Source organism: Petaurus breviceps, unplaced genomic scaffold, assembly GCF_028583685.1.
Source record: "Petaurus breviceps papuanus isolate PSGF00001 unplaced genomic scaffold, PetGlider_PUasm1.0 179, whole genome shotgun sequence".
NCBI classification, from domain to species: Eukaryota; Metazoa; Chordata; class Mammalia; order Diprotodontia; family Petauridae; genus Petaurus; species Petaurus breviceps.
This window is the reverse complement of record NW_027185779.1, coordinates 4627054-4650288: the sequence shown is the minus strand read 5'-3', so window position 1 is coordinate 4650288 and position 23235 is coordinate 4627054. Positions and strand designations below refer to the sequence as shown.

The window sequence follows — 23235 nt, the reverse complement described above, 5'->3', positions numbered from 1 at the left end:
GATGACTCACGAATCGCTATTTCTAGCTACACCTTCCTCTGAGATACAGTATTACATTTACAACTGCTGACTATTAGACATTTCTGTCTGGATTGGATGTCTAGCTGACAGTTTGAGCTCCGTAAATCTAAAGTCACACTCATCATTGTCCTTCTGAAACTAACTCTTCCTTAGCTTACTATTTTTTGTTATTAATATCACAACTGTCTCAGTCACTTCTTCTTGATACTTTAGAGATCTTTTATTTCTTTCTTCATTAACCCAGATATTCAGTCCCCCATTGAATATACATATACATTCAATGCCTCTAATGCCCATCCCATTCCTTCTAATTCTCACCACTGACACCACCCTTTCATTTCCTCTTGCCTAAACCTTTTATGATGGCCTCTCCTAATAGTTCCCCCCACACTAAATAATCCATTCTACACACATCTTGCCCAATTAATCTTTCTAATGCAAACTTACTAAAATATCATCCCCTGCTTCAAACTTTCAATAGTTTGTAACTGCCCATCGAAAAATCCAATAAAATCCTCAGGCTGGCTTACAGGGCCCTCTATAATATGGAACCAATCTATGATTCCAGGCCTACTCTGACTACTACTATGTAAGAAGAGCCTGGCAGCCAAAAAAATACAAAGATATCTGAAATCAGTGACAAAGTAAAATAAGGGTATGGTACTAGTGCTAAAGGTGAATCACAGTCAGCTGAGTAAAATGTATCATCCCACTATCTGAAAAGGTGGAAGATCTACCTAAAATAAATTAATTCATGCTCAAGAAATAACCAGTAACCAGTTGACCCATGAGCTTATTAGCAAACAAGCTAAGCAAATGGGTAATTTGCCATCATAGTTAAGTACAAGAGTTATCCAAGAAAACAAAATGGATCTTGCTTTCAAGCAAGTATAGTGAATAAGAAAAATTCTGCAGTTACTTACAAAGAATCTACTAAGTTTGTGTTTCTGCAAATATTAAGTAACATCTGTGTATACACAACATTCTAGTTGGCCTTTGTCCTGAAAGAGAAGACTGGAAGAATAATATTTCTTTTCTCTAGGTTAGAAGGGAAAATTAAATATTCCATTTTAAGAATGAAAGCTATGGCTCAGTTAAATTTAATGTAGGTTTTTTAAAAGTCTATGTAACAAAAGTTCACAGTTTCACATATAATACTTTTTTCTGTTCCTTGTTATGTTGATCATATTTGTTGACATTTTTAAAGTTCCTAACAAAAAATTAAATTAAAAAGATATGTTTCAAAGAAGAAACAATGAAGAAATATATGAATAAGCAGAGAGGAATTCTCATCTGCATCATAAAGTAGATGAGAGAAATACTTAGATTTCAACAAATAATTTAACATAATTCCTCAAGCTATCCTTAAAGGCAATATGGAAGGATGTATATTAGATGACAAGATAGGCAAATTTAGAACTGGATGAATGACTGGACCCAAAGAAGAGTCATTAATTTGTTGATGTCAGCTTGGAGGGATTTCTCTTGCATAGTACCCTGTGGATCTACTCTTTGCACTGGACTTTTCCACATCTTTATTAATGGTATGGATGCGGTCTATTTTCTCATCTTGCCCACCCCTCCAACTTAATAGTAAGCTCCCAAACAAGCTGAAGTTGGCTACATTTGGTTTCATCAGATCACGGAGCTGTCCCCTTTACTCAGTGCTGGATGCTTTAATTCTTACCAATATAGTCACAGTATAAGTATAGGGTCATTTAAAAAGATATTTAAATCTGTTGCAAAGACTATAACTTAATAATCTTTTTGTTGCCCACAGCGTGCAGAAAAGTGGCATTCCATTAATAAATGTAAAACTGAATTTGAAAATCTGGATAACTGAAAGGCAGATAGGTGGCAGAGTGGATAGACTGCTGGGCCCGGAGTCAGGAAGACCTGAGTTCAAATTCAACCTCAAACTACTAGCAGTGTGACCTTGGGCAAATCATGTAATCTTTTTGCCCCAGTTTCCTCAAATGTAAAATAGGGATAACAATAGCACCTATCTTCCAGAGTTGTTGTGAGGATCAAATGCAATAATATTTACAAAGTGTTTAGCACCCTAGCACATAGTAGGTGCTATATAAATGCTGCTTCTTGTGGTTGTTGTTGTTATTAGCCATTTGAGGGACTTCAAGCTTTAGATATTTCATTCATAATATTTCTGGCATGTTTACAAGAAGTTACAAGTTACATAATAGGCACTTTATAAATGTTCATTGGATTGATTTACTGACTTAAAATGATTTACATTTAAGAAGAATGAGACATTGAATTCTATAGGAAGGACATGAATATGGTGACAACAATCACCATTTCCTAGCACATTTTTTTTCAGAATAAGTTTTCTTTATAAAGAGAGAAAATTATTTCCTTCAAAAACATGCCCTTCTATCATCCTCCTCCTGCATACCATGGCTTAAATGTGGATGAAATAAATTAGTACTCAGATGAATCTCAAAAAAAGCCAACAAATAAATGTTTTAACTCTCAGATAAATGCCAACAGACAAGCCTACTTATTTCCATGTTCCTTTTGGGAATAAAAATAAACAACAGACAAAGGCTAACTACATTCAGTTATTTTGAGTCTTAAGACTGTCATCTCCACTCAAAGGCAAATGCCTTATTTTTGTCAGCCTCAGAGTGTTGGGAGAGCAGAACAAAAATTATAGACCAGATGAGATACTGGTAAAGTCAGTTATACATTTTGATCATCTGTGATATTAAGAAATATACCCCTTCATATGAAACCTCAAGGAAAGATCAAAATATTTTAATATTATTAAGTGGAATATATTATGATATTTTTGCTTATTATATCCCAGAATATTTTAGAAGACTGATATTTTCCAAAAGACTGTACAAGGGGACTATACCTTAGAGATATATATGAATATAAGATAAGGGGTCCTGAAAAATCCACATAGGTGAACTATATATTAGTGCTCTACATGAGCAAAACTAGCCTTAAAGTACCCCCTTCACACTCTCTCAACCAATTGTGATGCCAAAAACAAAGATCCTGAAACAGGGAGAAGATGATAACACTACTAAAACAAAGCCCCTCAAGTAAAAGAAATAAAACTGAATTATTAAGCATACTACCATGCCATGACCATTTTGTTCTTTGAGTCATGTTTCCATACTAATCTGCTTAGATATATCCAAAGATATGCTAATAAATGTTTAACAACTGGCTCCCCAAAAATGCATGCTACATTTTAAAGTTTAATTTGCATTATTAATATTTTCTCCATCATTTTCTTAAGTCTAGACAATCAATAAAATAATAAATTAAGCCTTAGTTTGTAGGATATGCCTATTTCCAAGGTGCAAATGCTCACACTAAAACTTACAGTTGGCTCTCCTGAGCCATTATGAACTGGCTCCAGCATGCTCCTGGACATATGAGGGAAGGGAATAATCATTTATTAAGCACCTACCACGTGTGAAGCACTATGATAAACATTTTACTAGTATTTATCTCACTAGATCTTTATTCTCACAATAATCCTGCAAGGTAGGTGCCATTATGATACCCACTTGGCAACTGAGGAAACCGAGGCAGACAAGGGTCTTGCCAGGTTTGAATAGGGCTGGACACTAAGCCATTTAGCAGCCTTTATATTCTATATTGTGTGTGTTTGTGCAAGCACAAGTGTGTTTGTCTTCCCAAGAAGGACCTCAATAATAACACACGGGGGCTAAGGGCTGGAAAGAGAAACCACATCTCACCCTCAGCAGAAACAACCAGCCACAGATCTATGTGGCACTTATGTTTATGGGATATACTGCAAGGGAAAAAAAATGTAGAACCAAGGCCACTTAAGTACATGTATTATGTTACTTCTGCGCATAGGGGAGCACAGGGCTCCAATGCCATATAAACCTCAGACCTAGGAGGATTGATCACTGCCCACTTAAATGAAAGCTGAGCACAGTGCCTGATTCCTGCTCAAGGACAGTTGAACGGCTTCCTGCCACCCGCCACAGATTGGGCAAGAAGAGTGGATTCAATACCATCTAACTGGTGCCTGGTGTCAACACTCAAATCAATGTCAGTCTTTCATCTTGGCAGGAAGGTATACGAACTGAAGTCACACTCCCACCATCTCCCCACAAGATGAGGTTACCTTTTCCAATGTCTCTGCCCTCCACGTCCTTCAAGGTGAAAGACCTTCCACTCACAATAAGGACAGCATCACCTTCCCACTTCTTGTGCTTCTTCTTTGAAACTTTACGCCAAACAACACTGAAATATTTTGTCACATGGCCCGGTATGGCTTCTTTTTCCTCTGACTTGGCTACTTCTGCTGCTGCCACAAGTGGTGGAACTACAAAAATGCAAAAAGGTTAATGGTACCAAAGATGAACAGTTTAACATCTGAATGAAATGATTTAGATAACATCAAAAAGGAAGTCATAAAGTTTTTAAGTAAATAATATGTTGAGAGATATTAAGTATGAAAAAGAATTTGGCAATATATGCATGATGAAACATATCTTGGGATTATGCTTGGAATGGTACTAAGAAACTTTTATCAAGAGAATACAATAGGGCGGAGCCAACATGGCAGAGTAGAAGCACGATCCATGTAAAAAGGGGACTCTAAACAAACTTTGGAGCTGCAGAACCCACAAAATGACACGGTAAAGCTAACCTCCCGCTGAGGACAGCCCGGCAGGCCCACAGGAATCCAGCACAGTGTTCTGGGAGCCCAGCCCAGCCCACACCAAGGCTTTAGCCCCAGGGAGGGCCTGACCAGCCACTGGCCAGAGGGACTCCAGATCAGCAGCAGCTGTGGCCGTTTCCAGATTTATCAACACATAGACACAAAGGACAAAGTGAGAGGTCAGTACAGTCTGGATTTTGGGACCAGTAGGTGGGAGTGTGTGGCTTTTGCCCCCAGGGCAAAAAGCCGCTGAGATGCCAGCACAGCCAGCCAGCTCCATGTGGTGGCTTCAGCTCTTGGTCTGCAGAGTGTAGGGGGAACAAGCACCAGTCTGAGGGGTAATCGCTCTTGCTTTAACCTGCTTGGATCTGGATTGCAGTCTAGGGTGGAGGTTCTGGGGTGTGTGTCCAACTTGCCAGAGCGTGTGGAGACCTCAGAGAGGGCACCCATCTAATACCTCCGGCAGCTGAGAAAACCCCAGCGTTTGGGACGAAAGCTCCCCTGTCTGGTGGCAGAGTCCTACTGTGGCAAAAAGCCCAAAAGTCAAGTAATTGAGAGGCAAATGAGCAGGCAAAGGAAACAAAGCAGACAGAAGATTCCAACAATACACTCCTATTTTGGGGACAAAAAGGAGCAAAGCATGGAACAGGAGGAAAACAGTGAAGTCAGAACTCCTGCATCAAAAGCTTCAAAGGAAAATATACAAGCTGGTTACTACAGGCCATAGAGGACCTTAAGAAAGATTTTGAAAATCAAATAAGCGAAGTGGAGGAAAAATTGGGAAGAGAAATGAGAACAATGCAAGAAAATTATGAAATGACAGTCAACAGCCTGACTGAGGAAAATAATACCTTAAAAAACAGATTGACTCAAATGGCAAAGGAGGCCCAAAAAGGCAATGAGAAGAATGCCTTAAAAAGCCAAATTTGCCAGATGGAAAAAGAATCTCAAAAACTCAATGAGGAGAATCATTGCTTCAGAATTAGATTGGAGCAAATGGAAGCTAATGACTTTATGAGAAATCAAGATGCTGTTAAACAGATCCAAACAAATGAAAGAATAGAAGGCAATGTGAAATATCTCATGGGAAAAACCACTGACCTGAAAAATAGATCCAGGAAAGATAATTTTAAAATTATTGGACTACCTGAAAGCCATGATCAAAGTAAGAACCTAGAAATCATTCTCCAGGAAGTTCTCAAAGAAAACTGTGTAGCAGCAAGCACCCTGGCGTCCCCAGGGTGGCTGCCCATACAGGTTCTTGGATCTGCTTTGTTAAAGGAAAGCAACTCAAAATGGGTTAACAAGCTTACTTTAATCAGTCAGACATATATGGTTTACCTTGTTCAGGGGAAAAAGGTCAGCACCCCGAACTTCAAAGCATACAGGCAGAATTATCAAGACAGAAACAGATCAAGTAGACAGATTTCCAAACTGTCCAACCATTACATCCATACCCAGTCAACATCTGGGTTTTTCAAAGCCGGGGGACTCTCAACAACGGCTTCCCAGAATTCAGATCAAATCACAGAACACTTCTCAAAGTGAGTCCCAAAACAAAGCTACACATCAGGGCTTATATAGCCTTCTCCTGGCTCAGAGAATGTAACAACCTTATTGACTCACTGGCCAATCAAGAAGTATCTACTGAAAAACAAGCCTCCCTCCCCAGGCTTCAGGTGCATTTCAGCCTAGGGGCAGGGAAGATCTTCCAAATTTGCATTCCCATTACAAACTGCCCTGATGTTTTAGTACCAGAGGGCAAAATAGAGGTGGAAAGAATCCATGGATCACTTCCTGAAAAAGATCCCAAAAAGAAAACTCCTAGGAATATTATAGCTAGGTTCCAGAATTCCCTGATTAAGGAGAAAATATTACAAGCAGCCAGGAAGAAACAATTTGAATATTGTGGAAACACACTCAGGATAACCCAGGATCTAGCAGCTTCTACACTGAGGGATCGAAGGGCTTGGAATATGATATTCCGGAGGGCAAAGGAGCTGGGATTAAAACCAAGAGTCACCTACCCAGCAAAACTGAGTATCATGTTTCAGGGGAAAATATGGTCATTGAATGGAATAGAGGACTTTCAAGCATTCTTGCTGAAAAAACCAGAGGTGAATAGAAAATTTGACATTCAGATACAAGAAGCAAGAGAAGCATGAGAAGGCAAACAGGGAAAAGGAATCATAAGTAACTTATCAATGTTGAACTATTAACATTCCTACATGGAAAAACAATAATTGTAACTTATGAAACTTTTCTCAGTAGTTGAAGGGATTAGAAATATACATATATATATATATATATTTGTCTATATATGAGGGTATATGAGCATATGAATACATATGAGAATGTGTGTATTTATGTTTACAAGTATACATAGAGGGCACAGGACCAATTTAACAGGAAGGAATGATACTTAAAAGGTGAAATTAAGAGGTGAGAGCAATATAATGAGAGGAGATGGGGAGAGACAGATTGGGGTAAACTATCTCATACAGAAGAGGCAAGGGAAAATGGTTACAATGGAGGGGAAGAATAGGAAGGCAAAAGGGAATGGGTCAACCTTATTCCCATTGAATTTGGTTTGAGGAGGGAGTGAAATACACACTAAATAGAGTATCTTACCCTCCAGGAGAATAGGGGGGGAAGGGGATGAGACGGGGGATGATAGAAGGGAGGGTAGGCTGGGGGGGGGGAGGGAAGGTGCAAGCACTCACTTTTGAAAATAGACGGGATCAAAGTAGAGAATAGAACAAGTGGGGAGTGGGATAGGAGGGAGGGAAATATAGTCGGTCTTTTACAATATATCTACTAAGTTATTGTTTTGCATTAGCCACACATATACAACCTATACTGAAGTGCGTATCTTCCCAGTAAGGGTGGGTGACAAGGAAGGAAGGGAATGAATCTGGAATTGAAAGTTTTAAAATCAAATATTCAAATATATATATGTGTGTGTGTGTATTTATATATATATACTATTGTTAATACCATCTTACATGTAATTGGGAAATAAGATATACAGGCACTGAGGCATAGAGATCCACTGGAAAAGTAGAAAGGGGTATGGGAGAAAATATGGGAGAGAGCAGATTGGAGGAGGGGATATGCTGTGGGACTGCTATTTTGGGGCAGTGAGTAGGGGAAAAACGGGGAGAAAATTTGTAACTCAAAATCTGGCGGAAACGAATGATGTAAATCAGAAGTTAATAAAGCGTTAAAGAAAAAGAGAGTACAATAAATGGGATGCTCTCTTATTGTCTTATGTAAACTCAGCTACGATTCAATAACCGAATGTAATATTGATGTAATCAATATTACAGGCTAGAAATGCAAGATAATTCTAAAAAAAACTTAAAAGTATTGTATTAAAGAAACAACTAGTATTATATACGTAAAATAACCCAAAGTAAAACAAGATAAGTAATGCTATCTGAGAGGAAAGTCTCTCTCACCTCTATCAGCATAACACAAGTATAAAATAATAAGACATCCCACTGACATGGAGCTTTAAAGGTTACATTTTATACTCAGGATAATCCTGTAAAGCCAGAAAATGAAAGTATTAAAATTGCCATTTACAAATGGGAAAACTGGGGCTAAGAGGTTATAATTACCAATATCAGGTGACCAGTAAGTGGTAGACTGAATCAGGTTTTCTTCAGTCCTATGCCCTTTCCCATTACATCATGCTGTCACTCAAAGTAAACAAGGAACCAGTTCAATTATTATTAAAATATTCTTCCCTGATGGCTAAGAATTAATCAAACCGGTCCTCTGGACCATTTCAGTACCCAGGATCATGTGGTGCAGAAATAAAAAACCTAGGCAAATAGAACTGTGCCACAGTGGGTAGGCTGAACCTGTAGTCAGGAAGCCCTAAGATCCAACATGACCTCAGGTACTTAATTACTAGCTGTGCAACTCTAGGCAAGTAATTTAACCTCTTTTTACCCCCAGATTCCACAAATGTAAAGTAGGGATAATAGCAGCACCCACCTCACAAGGTCATGATGAGAATCAACCAAGGTAGTATTTGTAAAGCGAAGTACCTGGCACATAGTAGGTACTTAATAAATGCTTATTCCCTTCTCTCCCCACCCTTTTCATTTATTTGGAAATGCCCTCCAATAATGCAGATTGCAACTCATCACAACAGGGATGGCATGGAATAATAAAAAAGCCATTCCTGGAAAAACTTGGCCTTGACTTTTCATACATAAGGAACAAAACAGATGCAACCAAGGTAGCTGAAAAAACAAACAAACAAACCAGCTCATCCCTACAAAATTTTGGTTCAAATGAGAACAGGAATTCTTACATTAAATATAAGTTTTAAAGAGAAACAACATATCTATTAAAAAAACATTATTTTTCTATAGTTGACCACATCTCCACAGTCATACAAGTAACTAAAAGGTAAAAAAGAATACAAAACATGGTATGGTTACTGTTTATTGATTTTAAGTGTTTGATTCAAAAAAAAACAACAACAACTAAAGTAGCCTTAAAAGGCTCTCCTACATATAAGGCAAAGTCACGTAATAGCTAGAGTCAAGCAACAACCGAGATGACTTGGTTCAAAAGGGTTATGTTTGCTCACAGAAGATGTTTAAGTCTGTCATGGTGGATATCCTGGGAACAATGCAAATAAAAGGGGGATTCCCTATACAGCATAAGGTCTAGGATTGAGAGCTAGAAGATCTAAATCCAGAAATTATCCAGTTCACCCTCTCCCTACCCCATCCCATTTCAAAGATGAAGAAACTGAGACCCAGGGAAATTAGGTGACTTGCAAATGTTGCCCAAGTAGTAAATGGCAGCATCAGGTATCAAATTCAGGTCTTCTGACTGAAATCTAGCATTCTTTCCATTTCACCACAGCTTCCCTAATGATCAGGTACTCCAGACACCCCTGTTTTTGAGTGAAATTGTACCGAATTCATTAAATCCTAGAATGGTACAAAAGCCTCCTAGGTGAAATATATTCCACCCAAGAAAAACAGATCTAAACAATGCACACACCTATATGAACACAACTACAAAACAGTTTTCACACAAATAAAGTCATATCTAACTAATTGGAAAAACATCAGTTGCTCGTGGCTGGATCAAGCTAACATAATAAAAATGACAATTTTACCTAAATTAAATTACATATTTAGTGCCATTCCAATCAATCTACCAAAAATTACTTTATAGAGCTAGAAAAAATAGTAACAAAATTCATTTGGAAGAACAAAAGGTCTAGAATATCAAGGGAATTAATGAAAAGAAATGCTAGGTAAGGTGGCCTAGCCATACCAGATTTCAATCTGTATTATAAAGCAGCAGACATTAAAACTACTTGGTACTGGCTAAGGAATAGAGTAGTGGATCAATGGAATAAATTGGGCACACAAGACTCAACAGTCAATGACTATAGTAATCTACTGTTTGAATAACCCAAAGAGCCCAGTTTTGAGGATAAGAACCCACTATTCGACAAAAACTGCTGGGAAAACTGCAATATAGTATGGCAGAAACTGGGTATAGACCAATATCTAACACCGTATACCAAAATCAAGTCTAAATGGGTGCACAATCTAAATATAAAGGCTGATACTGTAAGCAATCTGAGAAGGCTAGGAATAGTTTGCCTGTCAGATTTATGGAGAAGGGAAGATTTTATGACTAAACAAGAGTTAGAGAGCATTATAAAATGCAAAATGGATAATTTTGAGTACATTAAATTGAAAAGTTTCTGTACAAACAAAGCCAATGTAACCAAGATTAAGAGGGAGGTGGGAAATTGGGAAAGAATCTTTACAACCTATGTTTCTGACAGAGGACTCATTTCTAAAACATACAGAGAATTGAGTCAAATCTATAAGAATACAAGTCATTCCCCAACTGATAAATGGTCAAAGGATATGAATAGGCAGTTTTCAGAGAAAGAAATTAAAGATATCTATAAGCATATGAAAAAATGCTCTAAATCACTATTGATTAGAGAAATGCAAATCAAAACAACTCTAAGGTACCACATCTCACTGGTCAGATTGGCTAAAATAACAAAACAGGAAAATGACAAATGCTAGATGGAGAGGATGAGGAAAAATTAAAACACTAATGCATTGTTGGTGGAGTTGTTAACTGATTCAACCATTCTGGAGAGCAATCTGGAACTAAGCCCAAAGTGTTATAAATAAGTACATACCCTTTGACCCAGCAATACCACTTCTAGGGTCATATCCCAAACAGATCAGAGAAGTGGGAGGAAGACCCATATGTACAAAAATATTTATAGCAGCTCTTTTTGTGGTGGCAAAGAATTGGAAATTAAAAGGATGCCCATCAACTGGGGAATGGGTAAGCAAGTTGTGGTATATGAATGTAATGGAATACTCTTGTGCTATAAGAAATGAGGAGCAGACAGACTTCATATTTACCTGGAGAGACTTATACAAACTGATGTTGAGTGAGAAGAGCAGAACCAGGAGAAATTTGTACACAATTACAGACATAACGTATGTGTGACAACCAACTCTGATAAACTGGGCTCTTCTCAGCAATGCAAGGATATAAGACAACTCCAAAAGACTCATGATGAAAAGATGTCTACATTCAGAGAAAGAACTACAGAGTTTGAATGCAGATTGAAGCAAACTATCTGCTCTCTTTCTTTTTCAAGTTTGGTTTTGTTTCCTGTTTCCCATTATTCATTCCATCAGTTATAATCCTTCTTTACAACCTGACTAATGTCTAATGTGAAAGTATTTGCAGATACTATACTTGATTGCATGCCACCTTGGGGAGGAGGGGCGGGGAGTAGAGGGAGGAGGAGAAAATTTGAAACTCAAGGGATTGTGGAACTGAATTTTGTAAACTAAAAGTAAACAAACAAATTAATAAAGACCAAAAAAAAAAAATGGGGGAAAAAACAATGCATACATGGGAAAAAAACCCTAATGCTCAGATTATGACATGTGTCTGGATGGGGAGTCCACTGAATTAGACCATACATATTCTCACGTGCATGTGTGTATGTATATATTTATCTATCTATATCTATATTTACATCTATCATCTACCTATCTATCTATCTATCTATTCAGTGGGATCACTGAAAATAAGGCTGTTTTCTAGTATCTATATAGTTATATAGTATATAACTATATAGTTATCTACTATCTAGTAGTCCTTCTTCTACCTATTAATTTCTAAGTATGTATACATAAATAGCTAAATATCTATAAATAGATAAAATAATCAATAGGCAAGTTGAAGTTTTAAACAAATGCAAATAATGATTCTCTTCCTCAACTTTAGGGTTTTAGACCTCTACTTTGCACATATATTAGTATGCCTTGCCTCATACTTACTTGTATTTATATCTCATTTATATGGCTAGATTAAAAGTTGCTTGCAGGCAGAAACTGCTGTTTTTCATCTTTGCATTTCCAGTATCTTACATGATGCTTGTGTAAGGTAAATGCTTGATAAATGTTTGCTGAATGAATGAATGAAGGGGAGTGCATATTCCTTGATTTAGAGATAAAAGAGTCAGAGTAGAAGATGATTTTGTACCATGCTTTTTTCTCAAGTATGGGGGATATAATCAACAAAGATTAATAGAAATATTCAGGATCTATAAGGGCAAGAAGGAAGTGGAGCATCCAAAAAAGGGGGGGGGGTTAGAGCTAGAGCCTTCTGCAAATGCTTTTTTCCCATTTCCAGTTCTGCAAGCTTTCTCACAGAAGACTTAAAGAAGCCTTCGGGTTTGAAAATAAACAGTATATCTAATCAAATTGCAGTACTAGAAGATGAAGACCAGTACAGTAAAGGAACGTCAAATGAAGATCAGTTAAAAGATCTGGGGATATTTATCCTATAGACAAGAGTACCTAGGATAGAAATAATACTTGTCCATTTCCCCAGGAGCAGGCTACCTCATTTCAGAAAGTATCATCATGAGGTTCATAGTAAGGTGCTAAATTTAAATTATTCAAGCACAGTAACTCTGTAAGACCATAAACTAAGTAGTTCTAACTAGGTGGGACAGTATACAGAACACTGGACCTGTAATCTGGAAGATCTGAGTTCAAATCTGCTTTAGACACTGAAAAGTTATGTGACTGTGCCTTAGTTTCTTCATCTGTAGAATGGACATAATAACACCTACTCAGGTGTTGTAAGGGTAAAATGAGATAATATTTGTAAAGCACTAAGCAAAACTTAAAGCTCTATATAAATGTAAGCTATTATGACTATTAAAAATAAAAACTGGGGCATACATACTAAAAAATGTAGAGATTCTTGAAGTAATTTGGTAAATTTTTGACATTCTTGATCCAATTCTGTGAGTTATAGAGAACCAGACTTTCAGCTCAAGGGAAAACTTTCTAAAAAATCAGAACCGTCCTCAAATGGAATGGGACTTCTAACCCAACAAATGGTGAACTCTCCTGTATTGGAGGTCAGTGAGGAACAGTTGCAGGGTTCCTCACTGGCAAACTGTAAAGAGGATTCATGATTCAAGGAAGATAGACTAGCTCACTAGTCCACTTCTTAAAGTCCCTTCTAACTCAGATCCCATGGGCAATTTCTCCATGACCAGTTTGATTTCTTAGGTTGTCTGATTTTAGTAAAATCAAAATGCCAAATTACAATCTCTGTAGCATATATTTTTTAAAAAGCATTCTTTGGCATTGATCACTGTTAAATATTCTTCAAATATTCATGGTCTTTAGAGAACTCTAAGCATAACTCTACCCCAAGAGCTCTTAACTTTTTTTGTGTCTTAAACCTCTTGGGCAATATGGTGAAATATATGGACCTCTTCTCAGAATAATGTTTTTAAATGCAACAAATAAAATGTATAGGATTGCAAAGGAAACCAATTCTACTAAAATAGTTTTTTTTTTTAATCCGAGTTAAAAGACTCCAAGTTAAGAACTTCTGCTCTATTTTCAAAGAAATCTAAGCTTTTAATAACAATATTAAAAACTGCTCTAAGTTATTAATAATTAAAGAAATGTAAATTAAAATAACTCTAAGGTACCATCTCATCTCTCTTTCATTGGCTAAAATGATAAAAAAGGAAAATAAAAAATGCTAGAGGGTCTGCCAGAAAACAGGAACACTAATGCAGTGTTGGTGGAATTATGAACTAGTTCAACCAGAGATCAAAGAAAGAAGAAAGGGACCCAGATGTAAAGAAACTTTTTTAGCAGTTCTGTTTGTAATGGCAAAGAACTGGAAACTGAGGAGATATCCATCAACTGTGGAAAGGCTGAATAAATTATAGCATATTAAAGTGATGGAACACTACTGTGCTGTAGACACTATTAAGGGAATAGTTTCAAAAAAGCCTGGGAAGACTCATATGAACAGAATCAAAGTGAAGTGACCAGAAACAAGTGAACAATTTACAACAATATTGTAAAGATTATGAACTTTGAAAAACTCAGTTACTCTGATCAACATGATGACCAAATACAACTCCAAAGAATAGCGAAGCATGCTAGCCACCTTCAGATAGAGAACTGATGGACCTAGTACAAATAGAAGCAAATTTTCTTTTCTTTATTTCTCTTTATCTTTTTCAGACGTGGCTAATGTGGGAATTTGTTTTATATGACCATATATATATATATATTTGAATTAAGTTTTCTTTTTTCAAGAAACATCTCATAATTAAGTTAGCACTAATTATCCTGTTTGTTTATTTTATCTTATAAGGCCTATTTCAGACAGGTTTTAGAGTAAAGAGAGTAAGTTCCTCATTTCTGCAGAACTGAACTCATACAGTTGAGCTGAACTTCTGCAGAGGTAAGCTGGCATGGCCAATTCCTCACGTTGGGATAGTCTAAGTTTTCCTTTGTGGCAGTCTAAGTTAACATTCAACCATGCTTACCTAGAGTGCCTCAACTTTCAGGTAGTTCAATAATTCCATGAAGTCGAAAGTAACTGATGCAATGCTATACAGCCCATCAGTTACACAAAGGGTAGGGAACCTGTGGCCTTGAGTCCACATTTGACCCTCTACATCCTCAAGTATGGCCCTTTGACTAAATCCAAACTTCACAGAACAAACCCGATCCCCAATATCCCTGTAATAGCCCTCACCAGTCCAGTACTGCAAATCACCCAAGTTTCTCATTTCAATCTTAGTCAACTGCTAACCAATCAGAAATCAATTAAAACATGTATTCAATACTGACTATAAAAATGCTCTCGGTAAAGCCCTCAGTTTGTCCTTGGCTACAGAGTAGCCTTAGATACCTTTTATTGGTATGTGCTAACCTTGCTAACAAATTGCATGCTTGGGACTCTTTACCTTAGTTTCTCTTCAGCATAGACTTTTATTTTGACATTTTTCTTGCCTTCTCAACAGACAGAAGAGAGGGAGAAAATTCAGAACTGAAAACAAAATTGAGTTAAAAAAAGAACCCCTATTCTCATTATTCCAATAATTTTCTCCTGAATTAATGCCTCTAATCTTTTATGTCTTTAATTCCTCTTCTCTGAACATCTTGAAACTGACCTATATGAGGTTCTAAAAATACAATAGAAAAAATAAATAGCACATCTAGGAATGTAACCAAAACGGGCATTAACCCATTTCACTGAAATTATCATTTCATGTATTAGATTTGTTTCCCTAAACACCTTTTTTATATGTTCTTATAAAGTGTTAGGACTTATAATACTGCTATAGCCTTGATCTCAAAAGAGGAAAGTGAAGTTAGAGGCAGCTAAGTGGAATAGAACATAGAGCACTGTATTTGGGGAGTCAGGAAAATTTGAGTTCAAATCCTACCTTAGACAATTAATAGCTGTATTGCCCTGACCACATCACTCAACTTCTCTCAGCCTCAGTTTCCTTATTTGTAAAATAAGGATAATACCTGACTTGGGAGTGTAAGGGTCAAATGAGATAACACATGAAGTGCTTTACAAGTCTTAAAGCACTACATAAATATTAGTTATTGTTATTATCATTAAACTCTAGGGTTGATAACTAAAAAACCTCCCAAACAATTCAACCTGACAAACAGTTCTAGTCTTCAAACTGTATTTTATTTCCAGATCAAGATAATCCCATTATTTGAAATAACTGAATATTTGGATTTTTTTTGTTCCCTACACAATTAAAATAATCTGCCAGTAGAGATTTAGATCATGGAGACTGTCAAATTACCTCTATGCATGAATATTATCTTCAATATACAACAACTTACCAATTATCCCACATAGCTTACAATACAGGAGAGGGAATATGACTATCACTGCTTGTGGTTAGGGCCTGTGGGGACTCTCTGGACTCTTCATTTTCCCTGTTTGCTGTCTACCAATGGTAAATTAGGACAGCTTGTGTCTTAATTTCAAGCTTTAAGACTCATAACTAAGAGGCTGCCAAAGAAGCAAAGCACTCGGGTTTTTCTATTTTTTTTAAGAAAAGATGAATATATACTAAAACATTTCAAAGAGTAAATTAACTTTTTAAATGAGAGATATCCAGTCAAAGAAATGGAAACAGAATGTGGAAAGAGGAAAAGGCTAGAAAGGTAAGTGAAACAAGGTTAAAGATGGCATTTTATATATGAGTATAGGATATCTAGATATTTATAGATATGCAGAAACATAAATAATTTATATCCTAAAAAGACAGGAGTAGGGGATTATGGGAGCAATCTGCTGGAGAAAACACAACCAAAGGTACAAGTAGAAGAATTAGAATTGGTAAGAAGAAAGCAAGCCTCTTCATCAGAACCTGGACTAAAGGAGAAGAAAATGAGTGATAATGTTTAAGAGGTTCTGATATGTAGACAAAGAAAGAATGGTGAATGGTCTCTATTTTCTTATAAGAGGCAAACTGCTCAGTGAAATGGATTGAGGATGGTGGGGGAGGAGCACAGAATGGGACAAAGGAAAAAGTGAAAAAAACCTCTAAAGAAAGTAGGATACAAAACCAATTTTATTGTTTTTCCTTAAGTGCTAGGTGATCACAGACTAGAGGTGTACTGTCCATGTTCTGAATTCAAGAGATGCTACACAGGTTTTCCCCAAACTTTGGTTTTTAGGTCATTATTAGAATATGCTGAAGCTTATTTGTGCTCACAAGCTTTTCCACTGCTGGGTGGGTCACTTTCATCTCTCTTCAAAAAATGTGTTATTTCATGATTTCCAACCTTAGAATAACCTAAAAATATCTTTTTGTTTCTTTGTTTAAAAAAGACATTTGGGAGATTTTTTTATCCAGGAAAGAGGCTTGAGATGGTTTAAAGCACAGCACAATTTCCCACATGCCTGATGTTCTTCCTCTTCATTTCTAGTCCCAACTCATTGTTCAGACACAGTGTTTATAACAAGCACTGTGTTAGTAGTGATATACTAAGTCAATAAACTATCCATCTTACTGCATGTCATTGTCTGAACAACAGAAAATTTTAAGTCATTTAATTGTTCTTATGTAGATCAATAACCTTTGAGTAATCCTGGATTTCACTGAGAAGGCCTGTGATGTTATGGGTATGATGGCGATTGGGGTAAAAGAAGAAATCCTCTAACATAACAAGCATTTCTGGCAAATGTTTCTGTTTTATAAGGTTCATTTCTTGTTAATAATCAGAGGGTTACTTGAACAGCTATTTCTGTGATCAACTATACATGACTGTTATACCTGCATGAGAGAATCCTTGTTGGCAAAGAGTTATTAGGTAGCATTTTGTTCTACCCAGTCTCTATAATCAACAAACAATAAGCAAAGTGGGGTCCTGTGGCTGCTCAACTTGGCACTGTAAAGATGTGGTCTATGGTAGAAAATCATTCTTCCTTCCTATGTGAAATCCTTTCTGTTCCTTCTTATTTTCATTAAGCATAATTTCAAAACATGTATAGATCATTCTCATGATTTTTACAAAGATAAGAAAGTAGGTGTAAAAGAATCAATGGTTACTGATATCTCAAAAACTTTAACAACAATTTTAGTGGTATTATTGTCTGCTGTTTTTTCCATTCTTTTGACATCTTGGCCTATCTGAAACTTACCAGTCCTCTTCTGTCTACTCTTCAGCTTATCAATATCCTTTCTAAAATATGGTAGCTAACTGGCAGAGTGGATGGAGTGCTAGACTTGGAGTCAGGAAGACTGTGTGACCCTGGTCATACTGTTTAACCTGTCAGCCTTGGTTTTCTGTGTATTAAAATAAGAATAGCACCTATTTCTTGGGGTTCTTGTGAAAGAATATGCAAATATCTTGTGACATATTAAAACACTGTATATAAATTCTAGCGATTATGTGGTTCCCTAAACTGAACACATTACTTCAGATGTGGTCTAAGCAGTGTACAGCAGGACTGTCACATTCATATTACTGGAAGCTATGCTTCACTTAAGCTCAAATTAGCTTTTTAAACTGTTCCCCTTTGGGTGGCATCAAGTCTCAAAGGGCACTGCTGTGGTACTTCTCATGACTAGAATGCTCTCCTTCCTCATCTCTGCCTCCTGGCTTCCCTCAAGTGCTAGTGAAAGCTGAGATCAAATGATTCCTTTGGGTTTTATTGGGAACAATGCTTCATACGGTCTCTTGGCCAGGGTTCTCTACACTTATAAAGCAAGCAAAGTTCTATCCAATAAGTGAAGCCATCTTCAGTACTGCGTTAAGGGGAGGGAGTACTTATTTAGAAGTGCATCAGAAATGATGTCATCGAAGTGGACTCAAGTTTTCATCTCCAAGGAAAGTAGTATCCTTCACATCCTTCCAAGTAACTGTGCTATGGATATAAACTTGGATGATATATATTTTGCCTCTCCCATCTGATCTGTTTTTCCCCTTCATGTTTATTTGTTAACTGGAGCTCAGTCCCAGAGATGGATTGTCATGTTTTTGTTACTGTTCTATATGATGCTTTTTAAAAAAATATAGTCAAGTGGTTACAATGTAATTATTACAACCTGTCAAAATTCTCCTTTCTGGAATTACCTGTTGATGCCACCAGCTGCAGAATAATATCAGTTTCAAAATTTTCACAGTCATTGCTGCCATGATCATCTCCTCTGGGAGAGATTCCTCTCTTCAACATATAGACTTAGTAGAGTTTTTAGTAATAGTCCTATTGTGAATTGTTAATTGTGGAAGACTGCTGCAACCAGTGAACAGAATAAATAATACTATTATTTTTCATCTTGCTTCTATTACTAACCAGGCCAATAGCACTTTTTCCATCTAAGTCTCCTTTTGAGTTTATCCTTTTGGCCTTAATTGATAATGGGATTCTCTGGTGACTGTCACTCTTCCTATTTCCTGACCCCTGGGCTATAATTTTACCTTTTTCTAGTCCTTTCCTAAAGGAAGTTGTCATACTTTTCAGTCAGTAATATCCCCTATTCTCCCTTTAAGTGGGTGTGGAAGAGAGTGGTAGTTCCCTTGATTTTGACTATTATCCTAATTCTACCTTCTTTCAGGATATGGGCTTGCCTCCTATACAGACTTGAATCCACTATGACCTCTGGTTAATTAGAGTAACTTGAGGATGGCCTTAAAATCATAGATTTAGAGCTAGAAGAAACTTTGGAGGTTCAGAGAGATTAAATAAATAGCCCAGCATCACACAGCTAATAAAATAGGTATCTGGGGCAGAATTTGAACCTGGGTCAGATTTCAAGTTTAATACCATGTCCACTACATCACGCTAGACCTTTGTATAATGGAAAGAAAAGATGGCACAAAATAAGTTACATTCACTTCATTCCTTCACTGTTACCCAATCTCTATTTCCCCTCTACTCTTTAATTCTACTGACCCATCAGAAGGGTCGACATTTGACTAAAGCATATTCAAATGAGACAAGATACTTAAAATTCTTTTCAAGCCTTAAAATATCCTATAAATGTTAAATATTATCACACAACCTACCTACCAACATCCCATTTTATGAAGCTGCTTTTTCAACATGACTTTCCAATTCTCCATCATCCCTACAGCTTGGGGTCTTAGGGACATGAGAGGGCAATATGATGTCTTCCTCACTGGTCCAGTCGTGAATATTTTTGGTGAAGTGTGGGCCTTTGGCTCAAAGAAATGTTGGCTAGGACTATAAAACAAATCTCAATTCCTTTGATTGTGATGGCCATTGCTGCTTCTCTTACCAGAAATGCAAGTACACAGCCTGACTGTCCATCCATCTGGTATGTAAAGTTTTGTCTGTGGTGGGAACAGAGATGTATTCCAAGAACACATGCCATCTTTCCTCATGAATCTTTTTTGCTCAAGGTAGATAAATGGGGTCTCATATATTAAAAGCAACATTCTGCTGTAATTCCCCTCTAATCCTGGGTCAGAAGCAACCCTCACTTTCTCTAATTCAACTATAAAACAAGGATAACGATAGCACCTTACTTTCCAGGGTTGTTATTAGGATCAAATGAGCTAATATTTGTAAAGTACTTAGAACAGTGCTTGGCACAAAGTAGGCATTTAATAATGCTTGCTTCCCTCCCTCTTTCCTTCTCCATCACTCCTTCATTTTTTTGTTTCTCTTTTCAAATCTTATGCATATGCACTTATTATCTATCCCTCACACTTCCTTTCCCCCAGAGAACAAAAACAAAATAAAACCATCATAACCTTCCCTGAATCCTCCCTCTTTCCAAACTTCTCTATTCCTGCCAAAGATACCACCACCCTCCCTGGCCCCCAGCCTCACAATCTAGATGTCATCTTCAACTTCTCACTATTTCTCACTCCGTCCCATCACCCATATCTAATCTATTTCTTCCATGAAACATGTCTCAAATACGCCCCCTTCTCTCCTTTGATATAGCTGTCCCCCTGATACAGACCCTTATCACCTCACTCCCAGTCTACTGAAATAGCTTTCCAGGAGATCTGCCTGCCACAAGTCTCATTCCAGCCTATCCTCCACTCAGCCACCTCAGGGATGTTCATAAAGTCTCGGTCTGACCATGTCATTTTCCTCTTAAATAACTCCAGTGGCTCTTTATCATCTTTAGGATCAAATATAAAACCCGCTATTTGGCATTCAAAACTCTTCATAACCTACTCTCCTTTCCCACCACCTTTCCCGTCTCCACCACCGCCCCAACACTTACTCTTTAATCCAATGATACTAGCTAGCCTCTTTGCTGTTCTTCGAAAAAAAACCAAAAACACTCCATCTCCAGACTCCCAGAATTTTCACTGACTGTCCCTCACGCCTAGAATGCTCTCCTCCTTCCTCATCTCTGCCTCCTGGCTTCCCTCGAGTGCCAGCCACAACGCTACCGAGTCCCTCTTAATTCGTGTGCTTTCCCTACTGATTGCTTACAAGTCGTCATAGCTTATGTGTGTGTGTAATCGTTTGTCTTCCTCATGGCGTTGCTTCGAGCAATTCCTGGGCAGGGACTCTCTTTTGTTTTTCTTGGTATCTCTAGTGCTTATTAGCACAGTCCTGGAACATAGTAGGCACTTAATAAATGCTTATTTATTGACTGATTGACTATGATCTTAAACAAAGATCATATCTTATTATTGGGTCAGTGAGGCAAAGGGTCACTCAGTCTTATTCCAAACTTAAAGAAGACAGGGAAGTTTGTCCACAAGGGAGCACAGATGGCTGAGATAAGAGTTCATAAGGGTATAGACCAAAATAAATTAAAACTAGAGGCTAAGTTAAGTTAGAGTTTAAACTAGAATTTAAACAAGTTTATATGCCGGGACAAGCCAAAGTTTAAATGCAAAAATCTATTTACTAGGTCAAGCACATAAGCCCATTTGCTAAGGTTCACCTAGAGTTCAAAAAGAGAAGCCTATTAGCTCAGGTTAAATTAGCATTTATAGACAAGCCTATTCACATAAGTTTATGAATCTAGGGCCTCTCTTAAGCAGAGTCAAAATGATAAAGCAGACCTTCTCCATTTGGCAATTAAGAAAAAAAATTTAAGTAAAATAGTAAAGGTTAATAACTCTCAGGAAACTTAAGAAATTATTTTTAAAATATTATAATGGAAGCCCTATGTTACATGGAACCAATGAAAATCACCATAAAAGGAAACCAAAAGACCCCAAAAAGCACCTTAAGCAAACACGTGACTTGAAGACAGCCAAAGATAACATCACGTAAGAATATAAACTCATTTGTACAATCTTGTGCCGAAGGATAATGGCTAGTTATGAATGGTATCATCCTATAAAGCAGGGAGGAGAAGTACATAAAACTAGTTTAAAAAAAAACCTTAGCAACATATCCAACTAAGCTAAGTCATCCCAAGGACATTCAAAATGAAAATCTAAGGTCTACAAGAAGACGAAAAGGATTTGCAAAATCCTTTTAACAAACAATTTTCTCAATTATGAAGAGAGTAGAATCACAACTGGATCCTAATATCACTGTGCCAGATGTACTTATGGAAGAGGAAGAAATTTGATTGAAAAGGACAAAGATGGGAAAAGGATTTGGATTAGAAAATGTGTGTATGTATGTGTATATGTATATACACACACATAAACATACATACATGTATATACATGTGTATACACATATATAGATATATATGTAAAAGATGATCACTCTGGAGGAAATATAACTATGAGGATATTGAGGGATGTCATATAAGGTATCTGAAAAAGTATAAGAAACCAAAGGCATGGAAAAAATCTCAGACTATGAAAACAAAAAAAAGTTCAACAAAATAACATGAATAAGTACTGATACACACACACACACTAACTCTCTCATCTATGAAAAATATTTATGAGAGAAATCCATACATGAATCAAAGGCATACTCAAGTATACTCAACAGTAAAGGCATTTAGTAGGGAACAAAGCAGGCTTTCCTAAGAGATATTCAACAATATACCACATCTTTTCCATTTCACAATTAACTGACTATAGAAGAGATTTTAGTATCTCATTGTGCTTATTTTTTTGTTGATTTTTTGATTACAAAAAAACATTTAATTTGGTAGAACAAAACTGCCATATAGGTGGGCTTTTTTACAAGTTTTTTCCCATTTATCTATCAAAATCATTCAAGACGGATCTCCTCATATAGCCTTGTTTAACAACACTTTGATAATAAACATCAGGCAAGACATAAAATTATGGGCAGCTAAATAGGGCAGTGGATAGAGTGCTGGGCCTGGAGTCAGGAAGACCTGTGTTCAAATTTGACCTAAGATATTTACTACATGACCTGAGCAAGTCATTTAATCCTGTTTGGCTCAGTTTCCTCATCTGTAAAATAAGCTGGAGAGGGAAATGGCAAACCACTTCACTAGCTTTGCCAAGAAAATCCCAAATGGGGTCACAAAGAGCTGAATGTGACTGAAAGGAGTGAACACAATAAAGGCTTAAAATTGGGACATAAAAGAGATAAAAGGCCAAGTAAAGGGAGGTATGCCCTGTGAAGGGTAAGGTGCTGCTTATATATTATACTAAATGTTATTGAGCACAGGAACAGTGTATAGCTTCCTGAAAGAAAGAAAAAGGAAGGAAAGAAGGAAGGAAGGAAGGAAGGAAGGAAGGAAGGAAGGAAGGAAGGAA

General features: G+C 37.0%; 1 protein-coding gene across 2 annotated transcripts in view; it reads right to left on the bottom strand.

The window, feature by feature from the left end:
• The window catches only part of RAD54B (RAD54 homolog B), a 137743-nt gene that overhangs the window by 37537 nt on the left and 76971 nt on the right, over positions 1 to 23235 (bottom strand). For both annotated transcript variants that reach the window (XM_069086628.1, XM_069086627.1), the window contains one exon: positions 4157 to 4357. In XM_069086628.1, the coding sequence (XP_068942729.1) occupies positions 4157 to 4357 (201 nt within the window). The remainder of the gene's footprint in view (positions 1 to 4156; positions 4358 to 23235) is intronic.